The 19,441-nt window shown below is 44.7% G+C and overlaps 2 protein-coding genes across 4 annotated transcripts in view; one reads left to right on the top strand and one right to left on the bottom strand.

Annotated features, from left to right (window-relative positions):
• LOC140381756 (transcription initiation factor TFIID subunit 4-like) overlaps window positions 1-12,666 on the bottom strand; it is a 60,441-nt gene extending 47,775 nt beyond the window's left edge. For 2 of the 3 annotated variants that reach the window (XM_072465892.1, XM_072465894.1), the window contains exons 1-7: window positions 11,324-12,666; window positions 9,968-10,122; window positions 5,646-5,783; window positions 4,308-4,451; window positions 1,298-1,420; window positions 1,000-1,089; window positions 302-490 (exon numbers count right to left, since the gene is read on the bottom strand). In XM_072465892.1, the coding sequence (XP_072321993.1) occupies window positions 302-490; window positions 1,000-1,089; window positions 1,298-1,420; window positions 4,308-4,451; window positions 5,646-5,783; window positions 9,968-10,122; window positions 11,324-12,638 (2,154 nt within the window). In that variant the 5' untranslated portion in view covers window positions 12,639-12,666. The remainder of the gene's footprint in view (window positions 1-301; window positions 491-999; window positions 1,090-1,297; window positions 1,421-4,307; window positions 4,452-5,645; window positions 5,784-9,967; window positions 10,123-11,323) is intronic. The other variant, XM_072465893.1, reaches the window with a different exon arrangement.
• Window positions 12,667-13,118: 452 nt separating this feature from the next.
• On the top strand, window positions 13,119-18,707 carry lsm14ab (LSM14A mRNA processing body assembly factor b). Its single transcript, XM_072465157.1, has 10 exons — window positions 13,119-13,389; window positions 13,924-14,087; window positions 14,158-14,284; window positions 14,360-14,545; window positions 14,699-14,779; window positions 15,375-15,551; window positions 15,628-15,778; window positions 17,368-17,397; window positions 17,724-17,976; window positions 18,050-18,707. Exons 1-10 carry the CDS (start codon window positions 13,266-13,268, stop codon window positions 18,071-18,073), a joined length of 1,317 nt encoding a protein of 438 aa, XP_072321258.1. The 5' UTR covers window positions 13,119-13,265; the 3' UTR covers window positions 18,074-18,707.
• Window positions 18,708-19,441: the final 734 nt, after the last annotated feature.

Genomic DNA, 19,441 nt, shown 5'->3' with positions numbered 1-19,441 from the left:
GTATAACGAAAAATGATGATGACCATTTGATTAGCTTAGCATTTTCCAGGCTGATTTACTGTATAACACTACATAAGTTACACACAACACAGAAAATTGCCCCTGTAGATCCATATCTATCATGTGGATATCTACCTGCCTAATACACAGAAATATTACATGTAAAATAAATTCATGTTTATTTATTTATTATTTTTTATGATAAAGTAAGAAAATGCCATTTTCATTTCGACATCTAGAGAACTGTATTGTGTTCAATAAAATACAACACAGTAACTTTAACAGTAGTACGCATACATACCACCGCAGTAGCATGTCCAGCAGGAAAAGTACTGGTGGTCACACTATTAGGATGTCGTGCTCGGACAGCTGGCCCAGTCATGATGGCAGGGGCCACACTGCCGGGCACTGGTTTGACTCCCTGCTGAGGGGGCTGGATCAGTGAATGCTGATTGTTCATTAAGGACAGCCTCAGGGCCGGGAGGCTCTTCTGTTGATGGGAGAGAAACTTAGGTTTATTTCAAACTAATACAGTGTTTGCGAACGATGGATGAATAAACATTTACATAATAAAACAAATCCGTCAAAAATACATTTATTACGAAAAGACAAGTTGTCAAGATACAATTGCAGACATGTTTTGTAGTAGTACATAGATGGCGTATGACACAGGTCTGGTGAACAATATAACTTTTCAGGTGGCGGGTCCGTGACCTACAACTCGCCTCTCCACAGATCTGACCTGTAACTTGGCCTGATGGCACCGGTTTCTCTCCATTGGAATAGATGTTTTAAGCCATATTGCTGAACTTTCAAGGCAAAGCAATTAAATCTACATGGAGGCAAACAAGTGGAAAACACTCCACCAGAAAAGTTTCATGGTGCACATTTAACTTTTATAAATTGTCGAACAGGAATAAAATATAAGAAATTAAAATATAAGAGTTTGTTTGAGTGTTTGAAAATGCGATGAGGAGACAGTTGAAAAGATGTTTTAACCTTAAGAAAGGGCACCAGGTACGGTTGTGGAGACGATTTCAGCTCAGTCTGGAGGCGGCTGGTAAACTCCTCAGGCTCAATCTTAGCATCCTGTCCGTGAAAGTGAAACATTGCGTTACTGTTTAATTGTGTGGTAAGGGGGACTGCAAATCTGAATGATAAGAATCAATCTGAGACTCCCACTCAGTCACTAGACAGTCAGATTTGCAGAGATTAACCAGGGAAAGTTTTATGCTGCCATCTTAAGGACTGAAATAGGAAATACAAGTGCTCAAATTATAATCATGCGTTGACTTACCAGCAGGTCCTGAACCAGAGATTTCACATTCTTGGATGTCTCAGGGGATGGAGAGTTGTGTGATGCAAGTTTGATCAGTGTAGCCAGAAAGTTTTTACACTTCTTCACGTTCTCCTGCATCTCCTAAGAAAAGGTAAAAGATAGGTGGATAAATAAAAGATGTTTAACTTTAGTATATCAAACAACAGCTTCAAATACAGATGAGCAGCCTTTTTATCATCAATATTATAAATTCTTATCGTCAGTGTGTGTGTTTTTTTCCCTGTCTTGTCCAATAGCAGTGGCGATTCATCATGCAGAAGACCAGGTCTGCATGTGTGACTGAACGTAGTATTAGGGATGCAATATGAGCGTGTGTGAGTGTATGAGTGTGAGCGTGTGTGAGTGTATGAGCGTGTGTGAGTGTATGAGCGTGTGTGAGTGTATGAGTGTGAGCGTGTGTGAGTGTATGAGCGTGTGTGAGTGTATGAGTGTGTGTGAGTGTGAGCGTGTGTGAGTGTATGAGTGTGTGTGAGTGTATGAGTGTGTGTGAGTGTATGAGTGTGTGTGAGTGTATGAGTGTGAGCGTGTGTGAGTGTATGAGCGTGTGTGAGTGTATGAGTGTGTGTGAGTGTATGAGCGTGTGTGAGTGTATGAGTGTGAGCGTGTGTGAGTGTATGAGCGTGTGTGAGTGTATGAGTGTGTGTGAGTGTATGAGTGTGTGTGAGTGTATGAGTGTGAGCGTGTGTGAGTGTATGAGTGTGTGTGAGTGTATGAGTGTGTGTGAGTGTATGAGTGTGAGCGTGTGTGAGTGTATGAGTGTGTGTGAGTGTATGAGTGTGTGTGAGTGTATGAGTGTGAGCGTGTGTGAGTGTATGAGTGTGTGTGAGTGTATGAGTGTGAGCGTGTGTGAGTGTATGAGTGTGTGTGAGTGTATGAGTGTGAGCGTGTGTGAGTGTATGAGTGTGTGTGAGTGTATGAGTGTGAGCGTGTGTGAGTGTATGAGCGTGTGTGAGTGTATGAGTGTGTGTGAGTGTATGAGTGTGTGTGAGTGTATGAGTGTGTGTGAGTGTATGAGTGTGTGTGAGTGTATGAGTGTGAGCGTATGAGCGTGTGTGAGTGTATGAGTGTGTGTGAGTGTATGAGTGTGTGTGAGTGTATGAGTGTGAGCGTGTGTGAGTGTATGAGTGTGTGTGAGTGTATAAGTGTGAGCGTGTGTGAGTGTATGAGTGTGAGCGTGTGTGAGTGTATGAGTGTGTGTGAGTGTATGAGTGTGAGTGAGTGTATGAGTGTGAGCGTGTGTGAGTGTATGAGTGTGAGCGTGTGTGAGTGTATGAGTGTGTGTGAGTGTATGAGTGTGAGCGTGTGTGAGTGTATGAGTGTGAGCGTGTGTGAGTGTATGAGTGTGTGTGAGTGTATGAGTGTGAGCGTGTGTGAGTGTATGAGTGTGTGTGAATGAGTGTGTGTGAGTGTATGAGTGTGAGCGTGTGTGAGTGTATGAGTGTGTGTGAGTGTATGAGTGTGAGCGTGTGTGAGTGTATGAGTGTGTGTGAGTGTATGAGTGTGAGTGTGTGTGAGTGTATGAGTGTGAGCGTGTGTGAGTGTATGAGTGTGTGTGAGTGTATGAGTGTGAGCGTGTGTGAGTGTATGAGTGTGAGCGTGTGTGAGTGTATGAGTGTGTGTGAGTGTATGAGTGTGAGCGTGTGTGAGTGTATGAGTGTGTGTGAATGAGTGTGTGTGAGTGTATGAGTGTGAGCGTGTGTGAGTGTATGAGTGTGTGTGAGTGTATGAGTGTGAGCGTGTGTGAGTGTATGAGTGTGTGTGAGTGTATGAGTGTGTGTGAGTGTATGAGTGTGTGTGAGTGTATGAGTGTGTGTGAGTGTATGAGTGTGAGCGTGTGTGAGTGTATGAGTGTGTGTGAGTGTATGAGTGTGTGTGAGTGTATGAGTGTGAGCGTGTGTGAGTGTATGAGTGTGTGTGAGTGTATGAGTGTGAGCGTGTGTGAGTGTATGAGTGTGTGTGAGTGTATGAGTGTGAGCGTGTGTGAGTGTATGAGTGTGAGCGTGTGTGAGTGTATGAGTGTGTGTGAGTGTATGAGTGTGAGCTTGTGTGAGTGTATGAGTGTGAGCGTGTGTGAGTGTATGAGTGTGTGTGAGTGTATGAGTGTGAGCGTGTGTGAGTGTATGAGTGTGTGTGAGTGTATGAGTGTGAGCGTGTGTGAGTGTATGAGTGTGTGTGAGTGTATGAGTGTGAGCGTGTGTGAGTGTATGAGTGTGAGCGTGTGTGAGTGTATGAGTGTGTGTGAGTGTATGAGTGTGAGCTTGTGTGAGTGTATGAGTGTGTGTGAGTGTATGAGTGTGAGCGTGTGTGAGTGTATGAGTGTGAGCGTGTGTGAGTGTATGAGTGTGTGTGAGTGTATGAGTGTGAGCTTGTGTGAGTGTATGAGTGTGAGCGTGTGTGAGTGTATGAGTGTGTGTGAGTGTATGAGTGTGAGCGTGTGTGAGTGTATGAGTGTGTGTGTGAGTGTATGAGTGTGAGCGTGTGTGAGTGTATGAGTGTGTGTGAGTGTATGAGTGTGAGCGTGTGTGAGTGTATGAGTGTGTGTGAGTGTATGAGTGTGAGCGTGTGTGAGTGTATGAGCGTGAGCATGTGTGAGTGTATGAGTGTGTGTGTGAGTGTATGAGTGTGAGCGTGTGTGAGTGTATGAGTGTGTGTGAGTGTATGAGTGTGAGCGTGTGTGAGTGTATGAGTGTGTGTGAGTGTATGAGTGTGAGCGTGTGTGAGTGTATGAGTGTGTGTGAGTGTATGAGTGTGAGCGTGTGTGAGTGTATGAGTGTGTGTGAGTGTATGAGTGTGAGCGTGTGTGAGTGTATGAGCGTGAGCATGTGTGAGACTCTTTGTCCACTGCCAGCTGTGAGGGACTGTGAGTCCAAGGCTATGTCTGTGACACAGCCAGCTTGCTGGCAGCTGTGACAGCGCCTGCCCCTAGAGGCTGGAGGGTGTGGAGAGACAGAGGGGGCAGTGAACAGACCTGGGACAAGAGAGGTGATCCGGCTGTGGCGGCGATGGTCGTCTGAGCCGGTTGTACTGGCTGAGAAGCTTGGGACGAAGCCTGGGGGGCCATCACCACAGGCGTCTGCGGAGAAGTCGTCACAGCCACCGCCACAGGGCCCTTCTGAAAGAGTGCAGAGAGACAGAGATAAACACGACGTGACGCGCAGCTCGGAGCAAGGCCACAGAGAACAGGAGGCAGGCGCCACAGCGTTCCTGTCACATCTGGTGTCCTGACTTCAGCATCACTCAACAGACAAGGAGGAGGAATAGGCCAGAGGCTGAGGAAGACCAAAAGCCTTCAGAAACATCTTCAGGATGTGATTTGGTAACTTTTATCTAAAGATCTATTACGTGTTCTTAAAATTCCAAACCTAAATGTCCCCTGCTTAACTGCAACTGCACAATATAAGAACTTTCAGCAGTGTCCAATGCTACAGTATTAATCCCATGCTTCAAATCCGAAAGGGGCAATCCTGACAATTGTGACAAAAAGTGTAAAAGTGAGTTAATTAAGAAAGTTACAGAAGACAGTGCTAAAATGTTAGGATGATCACTGCAAAAGGAGGTCGCAAACCATAGGAGATTCTCTATTCTGTAACGGATAATTAAAAAACACAATGTACTAGGATGGCACTCACACTCACGGCAAGAAAGAAGCAGGTTTGACTCATCAACATAATAAAAACACACACAAAAATATGAACACTGCCTGAAGAAGTGAGACAGGCCTGACAATGCTCAAATCTAGGCTTAGTTTAGTTTTTATCTGCAATTGTCTCTTCTTAAGTACAATATATGATGGTGTTTTATGATTTAATCAGTTTGTTTTGTGATTTTAATGTATATTTTCTTACTTACATACTTACATATTTGGTGTACAAATTGTGCTCTGCAAATAAACTTGCCTTACCTTCCCTTGCCTAAGTAAAATCCTCCTAAAGTCCTGACCAAGCCAAGCTCAAGATCTGGAGATTTATTTATTCTATGTTTCACCAGGTATTTCAATTGAGAACAAATTCTCATTTACAATAACAACATGGTCAATAACCAGCACAAGAACAACACAATGATTCAATCATCATCAAGCATTAAAAGTAAATTAAAAAGTAAAAAGAAAAATAATTGCTAGAAAACGGAAATGAGGATGTGCACGCCCTAGAACAGAGAGATTTACAATATTGGAACTGAGTGTGAAAAGAATAGAAGAAATTGAATAAACCAGTAAAGTATTATTTATTAAAAACTAAAGCAATAAAATACAGCAAAAAGACACAGAACGAGAATTGAAAGGAAGCAAACAGAAAGAGTATCTCACTGGGCGCAGTGCAGGACAGGAAGAGGAGGAAGACGATGGGGTCTGGAGGGCGGGACTGGACGGAGGCGGACAGGGAGAAGGGGTCATCTTGGCTGGGGTCAAAGCACACTGTCTGTTGGTCTGAGGGGTCACAGGAGACTGCAGGAGAGCGACACACAAGACAAAGAGCGCACACAGAGGAAAGAGTTACCACAACACACAAAGTACATATCTAACATCTAATATTATTTATATTGTATTATTTATACAGAACAGAGTCTAGTCCGCGCCCTTCCGACCATCAACAGTCATTCACACACCCCTTTTGTACTAGCCACTGAGGGTGAAGTGTCAATAACCATAATAGGTCCGAACTGGAATCAAACCGCCAACATTCGGGTTGGTGGACAAGCGATCTAACCACATTTTAGCGGATGGAATTGAGATGTTGATCAGATTTAATTTAATGTTCAGCCCCGCTATGAAGAGAATATGATTGAACAAAAGCAAATCTGTCTGACTGAGGATGAACAAAGAAGCCACACGAGTGATCTACAATCTTACATGTACATCTCGTGTCCAAAATATTTCGAAATTGTGTCCCACTGCTGAGAAACACAACGTTCCAAAACAAAGAAATGTGGTCAACAAAGACACACGGCTGACTGCACAAGAACCATAACTCTGACAAGGACAGGAGAGCGTCAAACACAAAAGTAGTATAACAAACGGAAGGAGAGACCCGTTATTAAAAGTTTTGAATAATTTAAAATATTTTTCACTGAGGAAGTGAGAAGGATGAGAAAAGGGGTGGTGGAGGCGAGGGTGGTAGTCAGAGCCACCGGCGGGTGCATCCCACCGTCAGCGTCGAGCTCCAGCGCTGCGTCTCACATACGCAAACTTGAGAACCAAAGCCTTGTTAGGTTTTTAAAATAATCAGGCAGTTGGATGATGAATGATTTAACAGGTATGGAAGGAAGGAAGCTCAGGATGCCTTCCGTTTCTCCCCTCAGGGTCATGGGAAGAGTGACAGGCCGACAGAGGCACTGAGCCCTGGGAATAAACACCATTCCCTTTCATTTTCTCTGCTCCTGCTTTTCCTGTCGAGATGGCAATGCCCCAGCCTGCTAATTTGTCATCAATGTGCCTGTGAAAGCCTATGACAATCAGCGACTCTCTTTTCAGACCGGCTTTGCTTCAGGACTCATACTGACAGGCAGGCAAACCTTAATTCTTCTGACCTTTATTTTCTACTAGAGAGGATGTCTTGTTTATAGTAAATGTGGCAAAATAAATAAATATAGAACTGCTTTTAAAACTGACTGAATCTCTCAGAATGAAATTTAAAATTTATTGGAAATATGCAATATTATAGAAACGTGCAAAACTAACAAAACTAATTGTACAGTTGAATGTTCTCCTTAAAGAAAATGTTAGCATGTTGCCTTGGTCTCAAAAACTCTCATATGTTAATTATTTTACACCAATACTGAAAAATACAATCGACTACTGCCCCCTAGTGTCATTTATTAGTCCCTGCAGTAAATTAAAACATGGAAAAAGTGCCAGATAATTCCACAAGTTTTTAGTATTAAAATAACTTGACTATTTATTTATTTTAAAAGTTTTTAATACACAGTTTTCAATTGCTTTTTTCAACCCCCACTTTACATTAAGGAGGAATCTACAGGTGATTATAAGCAAAAGACTTGTTAATAATTTAGTGCCTTTTTAAAGTTTGATGATAGTGCTTTCAAAATGATTAAGGAACAATAAGATGTTAATTCTCCTATTAATATTATGTATTCTATAATGACAAATTCACTACAACTTAACCAATCTATATTTTTGGTCTGTTTTTTGTGGATAGTGGCTGTTTATGAAAAATAAATGCAATGTTTTGCATATAATACTAAACAGTGAAAGGGATTTTAAATGGTTATAACCAGGTACAGGTAATAAAACACTGTATATGGTTAGGACATGTTAATTTTAGAAGAATACAACTGTGTATAATAATTATAGACATCACATCTAAAATTGTAATGTTTATGCTTTAATGTTATCTTATTTTCCCAAAATAAATCAGGACTATATGACATCTGTTACAGTTGTGTTACAATAATATTGATGACACCTGGAGGTACACGTGGGTGCTCTGAGTCTGACCTGTGGAGTTGTGACCCTGAAGGCTGTCCCAGTGCTGGGTGCTCTGAGTCTGACCTGTGGAGTTGTGTCCCTGAAGGCTGTCCCAGTGCTGGGTGCTCTGAGTCTGACCTGTGGAGTTGTGACCCTGAAGGCTGTCCCAGTGCTGGGTGCTCTGAGTCTGACCTGTGGAGTTGTGTCCCTGATGGCTGTCCCAGTGGCTGGGTGCTCTGAGTCTGACCTGTGGAGTTGTGTCCCTGAAGGCTGTCCCAGGGCTGGGTGCTCTGAGTCTGACCTGTGGAGTTGTGTCCCTGAAGGCTGCCCCAGTGCTGGGTGCTCTGAGTCTGACCTGTGGAGTTGTGACCCTGAAGGCTGTCCCAGTGCTGGGTGCTCTGAGTCTGACCTGTGGAGTTGTGTCCCTGAAGGCTGCCCCAGTGCTGGGTGCTCTGAGTCTGACCTGTGGAGTTGTGTCCCTGATGGCTGTCCCAGTGGCTGGGTGCTCTGAGTCTGACCTGTGGAGTTGTGTCCCTGAAGGCTGTCCCAGTGCTGGGTGCTCTGAGTCTGACCTGTGGAGTTGTGTCCCTGAAGGCTGTCCCAGGGCTGGGTGCTCTGAGTCTGACCTGTGGAGTTGTGTCCCTGAAGGCTGTCCCAGTGCTGGGTGCTATGAGTCTGACCTGTGGAGTTGTGTCCCTGAAGGCTGTCCCAGGGCTGGGTGCTCTGAGTCTGACCTGTGGAGTTGTGACTCTGAAGGCTGTTCGAGTGCTGGGTGCTCTGAGTCTGACCTGTGGAGTTGTGTCCCTGAAGGCTGTCCCAGTGCTGGGTGCTCTGAGTCTGACCTGTGGAGTTGTGTCCCTGAAGGCTGTCCCAGGGCTGGGTGCTCTGAGTCTGACCTGTGGTGTTGTGACCCTGAAGGCTGCCCCAGTGCTGGGTGCTCTGAGTCTGACCTGTGGAGTTGTGTCCCTGAAGGCTGTCCCAGTGCTGGGTGCTCTGAGTCTGACCTGTGGTGTTGTGACCCTGAAGGCTGCCCCAGTGCTGGGTGCTCTGAGTCTGACCTGTGGAGTTGTGTCCCTAAAGGCTGCCCCAGTGCTGGGTGCTCTGAGTCTGACCTGTGGAGTTGTGTCCCTGAAGGCTGTCCCAGTGCTGGGTGCTCTGAGTCTGACCTGTGGAGTTGTGTCCCTGAAGGCTGTCCCAGGGCTGGGTGCTCTGAGTCTGACCTGTGGTGTTGTGACCCTGAAGGCTGCCCCAGTGCTGGGTGCTCTGAGTCTGACCTGTGGAGTTGTGTCCCTGAAGGCTGTCCCAGGGCTGGGTGCTCTGAGTCTGACCTGTGGTGTTGTGACCCTGAAGGCTGCCCCAGTGCTGGGTGCTCTGAGTCTGACCTGTGGTGTTGTGACCCTGAAGGCTGCCCCAGTGCTGGGTGCTCTGAGTCTGACCTGTGGAGTTGTGTCCCTGAAGGCTGTCCCAGTGCTGGGTGCTCTGAGTCTGACCTGTGGAGTTGTGTCCCTGAAGGCTGCCCCAGTGCTGGGTGCTCTGAGTCTGACCTGTGGAGTTGTGTCCCTGAAGGCTGTCCCAGTGCTGGGTGCTCTGAGTCTGACCTGTGGAGTTGTGTCCCTGAAGGCTGTCCCAGTGCTGGGTGCTCTGAGTCTGACCTGTGGAGTTGTGACCCTGAAGGCTGTCCCAGTGCTGGGTGCTCTGAGTCTGACCTGTGGAGTTGTGTCCCTGAAGGCTGTCCCAGTGCTGGGTGCTCTGAGTCTGACCTGTGGAGTTGTGACCCTGAAGGCTGTCCCAGTGCTGGGTGCTCTGAGTCTGACCTGTGGAGTTGTGACCCTGAAGGCTGTCCCAGTGCTGGGTGCTCTGAGTCTGACCTGTGGAGTTGTGACCCTGAAGGCTGTCCCAGTGCTGGGTGCTATGAGTCTGACCTGTGGAGTTGTGACCCTGAAGGCTGTCCCAGGGCTGGGTGCTATGAGTCTGACCTGTGGAGTTGTGACCCTGATGGTTGTCCCAGTGGCTGGGTGCTCTGAGTCTGACCTGTGGAGTTGTGACCCTAAAGGCTGTCCCAGGGCTGGGTGCTCTGAGTCTGACCTGTGGAGTTGTGTCCCTGAAGGCTGTCCCAGTGCTGGGTGCTCTGAGTCTGACCTGTGGAGTTGTGTCCCTGAAGGCTCCCTGAAGGCTGTCCCAGTGCTGGGTGCTATGAGTCTGACCTGTGCAGTTGTGACCCTGAAGGCTGTCCCAGTGCTGGGTGTGGCTGGCCGTGGGCTGGTGTTGTTTTGGGCCTGAGCTTGAGCCTGGGCTTGGGCCAGAGCTTGCTGAGGAACCATCACAAGCTGGCCGAGTTCTGTACGCACCAACACCATTCCTGCAAGTTACCAAAGTGAAGATGTAGAAAAATGTGGATTATTAAATAGACACAGATTTACACCAAAGGGGGCAGATGTGAAAAAGTATTTTAACAGCACAAGCCTTTCTTACTTGCAGATGTTGGACACAATTAAACATGGAGCGCTTTGCTTTAGCACCAACTTGGGGTCACCATCATTGTGCCCCTAGACCAGGTGGACTGGTGAGCTCAGACTTTTCACAGGTTAAAGCACTGAAAAGCACTAAAAATAAATTATCTCCCTATTTTTTGGCAAAATCTCAAAAACAATATTAAGCCGATATTTTAACAATGCATCGGGTATGTGCCTGTAAATGTCTTGGTTTGATTGATGGATTTTTGGTTAATACATTTCTGCCATTTAAATTATTTACAGCATTCAAAAATGTTATAGGCGGAAGAAAATATATTTTTTTCCTATCATACTAAATATATTTTAGTACAGACAGTGATTCAAGTTAAAAATGTGAACGGATCATGAAATTAACCAGATCGTTTCTGTCTCTATTTGATGTCAGGTTTAATTATACATTAAAGTGCATATGACAGGTCGGATGACTCATTGAACTAAAATGCCCTTATATATTTTGAATTATAAAAAGTGTTATCCCAGAATAGCTAGTTTTATAAAAATGAATAATCTTTTTATTTGACAAATTAAAATATATGACAGCAACTTTATTTCGGTGAATTAATGTTTAGAGGCTCAAAAAAGTTTTAGTTTTTTTTGTAAATTAATCAGAAACTCTGACTGGAATGTCACTTCCTGTCATTTTTCTACAGAGTTTTCAACTTTTCTCCACAAATACCAACTTGATTGGTGTAAAACTGTAATTTACACGTACAACAGGTATAAACACACCAAATAAAGTCAAAATAAGAAAATCGTAACAATCTGTCATCATGTTACTGTATTATCGGGATTTTGTGTATGAGATTATGTCTGACTTTGTAACTGTTGCTGCTTGGCACTCGTGCAGAGATTTGTCATCTCAGTGAGTTTTTATTCTGCTTCAATGGAAATAGGAAGAAAAACAACAAGTATTCAAATGTTTTCCGTTTAGAAGAGGTTTTATGTCGATTACCCTGCTTTGTGTCAGTCTCATGCCAATGTACTTTCTCATGTTTTATTATGAGTGAAGATTTTGATGGTCTGGGAGTTTAATCATTTAAACCTTACCAGGTGGAATGGTGAACCCAGGAGGGAGCTGTATTGTTGTTTGCTGTTGAGGTGGTCTGACAATCAACTGAGGGGTTACAATCCTTTGAGGTGTGGTGAGTCCTGGACGGGGCTGTGCAGAGGTGACCATGACAGGTGTTGGAGAGAGGGCTGCTGGTCTGACCATAGTAGTAGTTACTGGTGTAGTTAGTCCAGTAACACATATAGATGTAGTTGTTACCACTGAAACATTAGTGGGAGCCACTGTGGCAGAGGTCAGAGGTTGACTGACGCTTGTAGTGGTCACTGTTGTTGTAGCTGCTAATGTGGTTGTTGTGGGGGGTGTGGTAGTGTCAGGGGTCGAAGACATATTATCTGAATTCACACTAGCCATCTGACTGGACAATTCAGATTTGGAGAGAGATCCTTCAGTACAGGTGTCTCTGACCTCGTTGGTACTGTGAGGAGCTGCTGTGGCGTTCAAGGGTCCTATGTGAGCCCCCCGCTCAACCAAAGCAGATACACTGGTACCGTTCTGGGCTATGCTCGCCACAATATGGTTAGGTAGTCTGCGCAGAGCAATAGTAGGAGTCCCCCGATCCAGAGCTATAGCAGACTGCCCTGACGACAGTGTAAATGTTGCAGTGTTCACAGTGGGGGGCGCGGGCCTGGGGGAGCCGGGCGATGCGCTGATCTCTCCTGTTGCGGTGCTGCTGCTGCTGCTGCTGCTGCTCCTCCTCGTCGTCACCGCGCCGTTCAAACTCTTCACGCGGGCAGCAGCGCTCCTCCGCGGCGTGGTGAAGCGCCTTCTTGGCGACACGACCCCGGTGGAGGTCTCGCACGGACTGGAGGCGACCTTCTGACTCCGGTTGGCCACGGTGCTGATGCTGACCGTAGATGTCAGAGTTGACATGCCAGGTGTGGTGGTCAGTGTTGTGATGGATGCTCCATGTGATTGCAGACTGATGCTAGTGGCGTGCACAGAGGCAGCTGGAGATGATGAGGAGGGCTCACCAGAAGAAGCAGGAGAGCTGGTGCTTTTATCTGGGCTGGCGCTTTTGGAAGTGTTACCCTGGCGCATTACAGGCTTATTACAGCGTCCGTGTTGTTGTTGTTGATGTTCCTGTGTTGTGGTTCCTCCTGTACCTGGGAGCGTTTTCCCCAAGTGATGGTTATCATGTGCCACTGAGCCGGCGCGTCCGTTCTCGTCCGCTTTAGCCGCCGGGTCGCTCTGTCCTGCGAGCTGAGACTCCAGCGATCCCACCAGGTCACTCACAGCCTTTTCGTCCACCTCTGAAAAGAGCATATCTTCCAGAGGGTCTGAGGCGCCCGCCATCTCTGAGCCGTTGTATCTGCACGGCGCATGCGTGTTACTAGGCATTGTGGGAATGAGTTTGACGTCATTATATAAACGGAGCAGACGCGGCGCGGAGCAGACTGTGGCCGCTGCAAACGTCTGATCATCGCCATTGACCTGTCACGTTTTATATCTATGTAATTACACAGCACCACGCGCGACACATGTACGGGCCAACGTGACATTTAGAGCATGCCGTGTGAACATAAACACGAGCAAAAGTAACCCTTAAAAGTGAGTGGGGGTAAAAAATAATAATAATATTAATTTAAAAAAACACGCAGACGTGTGTTGTGACTTGTAAAACATAATGCACGGGTCGCGTACGGTTGAAATGTGGCGCGTGTGGAACGAGGAGGAAACGCGATAAAAACGCTTTGTCCCGCTGTGGCTCGCGAGCCTCTCTCTCTCCCGGCATGCTTAGCGGCGGCTGATGAGCCAGATGCGATCGGCCATGTCGTGGTAGAGATCGGCGCAGCTCGAAACCCCCGTGGCCAGCTCCCCGTCCTCGTGTAATGCGGTTGGCTTTGCGTGGCAGGCTTGAGTCGCAGCTGCTTTTCGCCGGACACAGTTTATCTTGCGCGTGGAACCGAAGAGAGCGACACCATGAGCGGAGGAGGGACGCCGTACATTGGCAGCAAAATTAGCCTCGTTTCCAAGGCCGGGATCCGCTATGAAGGCATTTTGTACACCATTGACACCGTGAACTCCACCGTGGCACTTGCTAAAGGTGAGCTCGCTGTTTTTAGTGTGAGTTAACACAATGAGGGAGAGATTAGGACTGTAGAGTGTTCATAAAACGAGCTGCGTTACGTGTGCTAGTTAGCATACCACGGCTAATGCTATAGTTGCATAGTTGTGCTAGGTTCTTTGTTTACGTTTTGGTAAATGGGAACGGAATCACAAACATGGTCACGTTTTACCAAATACATATAAAAGAGGAGTGTGAAACCTTTTAAATATGACAATTAAAGCTAAATCAAGTGAATCCTCACCCCTCAGAGCTCGGGGTTACTGTATCCCAGTGATAGCCAAAAGTTAAACCATTGGAGATTGAAAGATGTTCAGTACCAAAATGGAGCATTAAAAGTGTTTTGACACTATGTAATTCTAATTGTTTATTCCAGAAGTGACCAGCAGCTTCCAACATGCTTTTGTTTACTTTTACTTTGTTTTGATCATGTCTATGGACGTGTCTATGTGATGTTCGACGTGCAGAGTAGCATGATTAGTTTGTTTTAAAAGGGTTTTATTGTCTCCACAGTGAAGTCTTTTGGGACTGAAGACAGGCCTACTGACAGACCTATTCCTCCACGGGATGAGATATTTGAGTACATCATCTTTCGAGGCAGTGACATAAAGGATTTGACCGTATGTGAGGCCCCGAAAACTACTACCTCCCCTCCACATGATCCTGCCATCGTTCAAGTATGTCCAGGTTCTGCATTGTTATTGGCTCTAAATGTCAGTTGCAATAAATGTGTGTTATGCTTTTTAGTCTTCACTTGGACCTCCTTCCAGTGGAGCTACGTCATCATTTCAGTCTGCTGCTTCCTTCAGCAGTGTCCCCGTGGCACCCTATGGCCAATTTGGAGTGGCCCATCAATTTCGACCACAAGTAGCAGGTAAATGGTGTCCTCCAACTCAAACTTTCTTGATTGTGATTATGACGAGGGCCACTGAACCTAAAATGTTGGCAGATCACACGAGTCCTCCAGTTGACGTCTTAAAAAAAAGCGCACCCCTGGAGCATGTGAAGCTGCCTCAGTCGGCAGCTCCTGCACCAGTGGGACACAGGTCTCAAGCAGTAGCATCGGTGTCCAAGGCCCCCACCTCCTCAACCATTGTCAACCAAAAGCCACCAGACCTTCTGGAACAGAGAAGACGTGAGTAAGAATATCACAGCACAAATTTGATTGAACACGTCTGAAAGTGCTTTTCTAAGAGATCACAGATGTACTGAATTTCAAGGCATGGGTAATGTCATATGTTGACTTAATTTTATTGTCTACTTTTTTATTTTAACTTTTTTTTACCAGCTTTGGAAGTTCAAAAATTGCAGGAGGCAGAAAATGACATTGTCTCTGCGGAAATCCAAGAAGCAAATAGGCGTCAAGCTGGTACGGAGTTTTTCTTACCATTGTTTACTTCTCCAGCATTTTTGTGTTTAATTATGTTTCAGCTTGAGTTTTAACTGTACGTTACAATATTCAGTTCATACATGTAGAGATTTTCGTATGAAATAAATACATGAATTGCCATGGATGTTCTTGCTAAATGGTTATATAAAGGGGTTAGTGTTAACCAGGTTCTCAGGTTTGCATTTTTGCTGGACAATGAACCAAACTTAAAATCAGTTAATACGGCAACAATTGCTAAATATTTAACCATACACAGAAAAGAGAATAATTTTAGAAACCTTTTGTGATGTGAAATTTTGACACAAAAAGCCAAACTCTGTTGCCAAATGTGTTGTGCATTTGAAATGCGAGCTCTAGTGCACTAGATTTTTTTATTTTATTTTTTATTAAAAATATTTAGAGATTCATGCATTCATTGTCTGAGTGGGGTCACCTCGCCACAAATGTAACTTGCAGGTCACAGACGTTATTGATCTTCTAATTATCCCACTAAAGCTCTTGTGAGATAAAATGGGATTGAGCCTCCTATAATGAGCCCTGAAAATGACCATATTTTGTGTCTTTTTCTTTGTAGCTTCTGCTCAGGCTGTACGGCGAACTCGTGGAAGAGGAAATCGCAGCAGAGGCCGGGTTAACCTGCGCAGGGATGGTACCATGAAGTTTGACGAGGATTTTGACTTTGAAACTGCTAATGCTCAGTTTCATAAAGATGATATTGATAAGGAACTGCAAAACAAGCTTAAAATCAAAGGTAAGAAATTGATTAATCACAGCTGCTGCATTTACATTTAGGAATACTGAGCCGTTTCCTTTGACACAATTTACAGATGACAAACCGGATAAAGCACTAAATGGAGAGGAAAGTGCCGACTCTGAACCTGCACCTAATGAGGGGACGGCTGTTGAAGAGACTGTCATTAACACATACTACGACAAGACAAAGTCCTTCTTTGATAACCTGTCCTGTGATGACCCAAGGTATATCCATATAACTTGCCTTTTCATGCCTTCATGTAACCTGGCTCACGCTACATTGATTTGTCTCTTAGTTGAGTTCTTCACATGAATCAATCTAGAAAGTCTCGCAGAAAGCAATTGTGACTTCACAAAAAAACTTCACGCTGATTGGTTGAAGCGTCAAAGAAGAAAAATCAAGATTGTGTTAAATCTAGTGCTCTCATCCACAAATTTACAAAGCACGTTTTTGAAAAACAAAAGAGGCCGTATTTCTCCTAAAATAGGCCAAAGTACGGCCAGGTTGTTTTGACTTGCGCCCAAACCACAATGCTGCGCTGTGATTGGTTCCAGTCTCGACCCTAAATGCCATGTGATCAGCCTGTCCAATCGGCTGCAGCCTAGCGAGATGTCATTTCCAAAGTTTGTGAACTCGTAAAAATAGCGAATGTATCTTGCTGGCATGGTTGGCCTTCATGTCTGATATCGAGAATAAAAGGATCGGGTCCAATTCAACTAAATTCTAATTTTGCAATTGCTTTGTCACTGTGATGACATAACTGTGACTCCACTGTACAAGCCAACTGCCCCTCCAAGACAAAGTATGAGTTTTTTTTAATTATCAGTATTGTTATATTATTGAAAATACCTTAATTTTGATAATAATAATTCCTCTGACCTTACCCTCGGGCTGGTGGATAAGTGGTACAACCACTGAGGCACTGTTTTTTGTTTCTAGCAACAGTCTGAAAGCCATGACACATGTTTCTTTGTGTCCAATCACTTTTGACCCCCTGAAAAAGATGTATGAAGGAGCAGTAATTCCAAAACTTTTCCACAAATTTGGACGTTTTTGTGGAAATTCCTGATCAGATGTTATATTCTTCAAATGAAAGCTTCTGAGTGTCCGTTAAAGCCACCGCTCCCATTATCCACATACTGTGCACTGAGTAAGGCATCACACGCTCCGAGGGGCATCGGGCGCTCCGAGGGGCATCGGGCGCTCCGAGGGGCATCGGGCGCTCCGAGGGGCTTCAGGTTGTTCATGGACTTTGGATTGATAAGGGAATAGGCTGCACTGTTCCTGTAGGAGTTTAAGCTGCACACAGGCATCTCCACTGTACAAGCCAGCTTAAACGGACGCAGACAGATCAGGGGCACCACTGGATCAGTTGTGACCCCACACGTGTTCAACTATCCACAAGGCGCAAACCGGTCTTTTAGATGATTAAAAAACAGCATCATAATCAACTAGAAACGTGTGAAACAAGATGTACAATGCAAACTGTGAATCCTTCACCATAGCACGTGTGAAACCAAAGTGGTTCAACTTTTTACAAATATCAAAATCGTGTTTTTGTAAATGCAAAAAAACATCTATAGTTTGCTGCCTGTAGTGTTCTCTGGAGCTTCCATCTGTTCTGCAGAAGGGTTTTGGGTGATGGCGGAGCGAGGGAATTTAGTATATCTATAAGTAAGAAATATGTATTTTGCAAGTTCGAAGGGGGTTTGTGTTCTGGAGGCACCTTTTTAATTGTACCTTTTTTAAGTTTTGGCAAATGCATAACGAGTCACTGTCCAATTACTTACAGACCCAACTGTTTTCTCTACAGGAAATCGGGAGGAGGAGGAGGATTTTCAAAGTAAGGCATTTTTTAAGTCATGTTGAATGAAGCAGCTGTGAGCAGAAAGCACCTACTTTCCCAAGTGATCATTAACTTGAATGAGATATTACAAGCCCTTATTTAAAAGTGGCACTATAATGGAGAATATTATTTTCAATTATATTTTAGTTGAAGCTAAACAATAATTGGTGTATTGGATTTTTATGGCAACATCAGTCACAATGACCCAGTTCCATAGAGAACTAAACTTGTTTTTTATCACGTTGCCTCCTTTTCAATATGAACAATTTAGTCTATTTTTGCTTTAAAGAAGTATATTAAGTATTCTTGTGCACTGGTGCCAGGGACAGGAGGCCGAACTGGGCAGAGGAGAGGCGCATGAATGCAGAGACCTTTGGCCTTCCTCTGAGGCACAGGGGCCGCGGCGGCTATCGTGGAAGGGGAGGATATGTGCCTCGAGGGGGATTCGGGCCTCGAGGAGGACGTGGGCGACCTACCAGCCGGGGGTCATTTGGACCTCCTCGCGGCCCCCCACCTGGGTTCAGAGGGGGATACAGAGGAGGAAGAGGACGAGACTTCTCTGACTTTGAATACAGGGTAAATAACCTATTCGTAAAAACAGCGGTGTAAGACCTTTGTTCTAGATATGTAACTTTTGCCCATTTTTCAGAAGGATAATAAAGTTGCAGCATAATTCCACAAAGAAATGCAGCCCTTCATCATGAACTTTGTCACTTCAACAGCAACAATGTCCCCGTCGTTTAATACTGATAAGAGGCAAGTTTGAAGACTGTACCGAAAGAAATATTTTTGCATCAGTTAGTCTTTTCTACAGAAGTTAATGATGTGAGTGAACGGCTAAAATCACTTTTGTTACCGTGAGTATGTCATTTGTTCAGTAGCTAGATTTTGTTTTTCTCCAGTAAGTAGTATCAAAGCCACATTAACAAAACGCCTTCAAACTAAAATGGGGATTTATGAATGTATGTGCTGCTCATTATATTGCAAGATCTCTTGGAATTCAATTTGTTCAAATGGGCATATTGTTTTTGAGCTCCTGAACTTTTGTTACGTCAGTTATTTGTGAACCACGTTTTTACATCGCACCTGTTGAACTGATGTATGGCAGCCTATTCTTTTCATGCATACAGCGTTGGCGCTTTATTTTGTCCATTGCTTTTTTAATATATACCAAGCCAGTAAGATATTGTAAAGGGCCTTAGCTTGGTCAATAATTGATGTAAAAATTGGTACTTTATCATTTTCTTGTACTAATTATCCAAATTGAATCTTTCGGTAAAAATAAAGCTACGATATCTTTTTCCAAACGTTTGAGTTTATTTAACTATTGGAGCTTTAGGTGAACAAGTGTGTTATTCATTTTTAAATGGTGTCTTGGATTTGCAGTGATGACTGCAAAGATGTTTTTTTTTTATGAGAGAAATGGACATCCAAATTCAAAGCAGCGAGCAAGACTGCAAAAGTAACAGAATCAAACAGAGCAAGCGAAGCAGCAACACTGTTAAACAGCAAGAGTGGTGAACCCTGCTCCTGACCACTGCTGACACAGGTAGTTATGCATGTTGTCCACGGCGCGAGGCCAAACGAAAGGCAGCGTTTAGGGAAACCACCTGTGAATGGACCAGGAGGAACGACCTGCACTGCTCAGGCCAAGGTCAGATGAGGGCAAGCTTTCCCCATTGAAGTGAACGGACCACCGCACGAGGAGGCCGAGTCTGCGGAGAGGCAAGTACAATATAAATGTTTGTTGAAGAGGGCATTAATAAAAGCTCAGTGCCTGATTTGAGGCAGACCTCACATTTCTCCAGCTTGTGAAGTGGCGTTTTTTCTGCGCCCTCTGTTGAACGCTGATCTGATAAACACGAACGAGTTTATTGTAGTAATTTAACAAATACATGCCTTTTAAACAGTGAAACGGAATGTTTTACATTTAGCTTTGTTACGGTGGATTTACATTTGGACCATTTAAAGAGTAGAGTAGTGTAGCTATAGCCTTAGGGAATGTTAAGAACCATAAGTCTACGGGAGGCGCAGGTGTTTG

Source organism: Eucyclogobius newberryi, unplaced genomic scaffold (genome assembly GCF_026437365.1).
Source record: "Eucyclogobius newberryi isolate DKJ021-1_F unplaced genomic scaffold, fEucNew1.0.hap1 SCAF_5, whole genome shotgun sequence".
In the NCBI taxonomy this organism is placed as follows: domain Eukaryota; kingdom Metazoa; phylum Chordata; class Actinopteri; order Gobiiformes; family Gobiidae; genus Eucyclogobius; species Eucyclogobius newberryi.
This window is presented reverse-complemented; position numbering and strand designations above follow the sequence as displayed.

Excerpts from the sequence above, each read along its gene's own strand:
- lsm14ab (XM_072465157.1), top strand. The coding sequence starts at position 13,266 with ATGAGCGGAGGAGGGACGCCGTACATTGGCAGCAAAATTAGCCTCGTT. Across the intron at positions 13,390-13,923 it reads CACCGTGGCACTTGCTAAAG|TGAAGTCTTTTGGGACTGAA; the intron begins GTGAGCTCGCTG and ends TTGTCTCCACAG. Across the intron at positions 14,780-15,374 it reads AGCAAATAGGCGTCAAGCTG|CTTCTGCTCAGGCTGTACGG; the intron begins GTACGGAGTTTT and ends TTTTCTTTGTAG.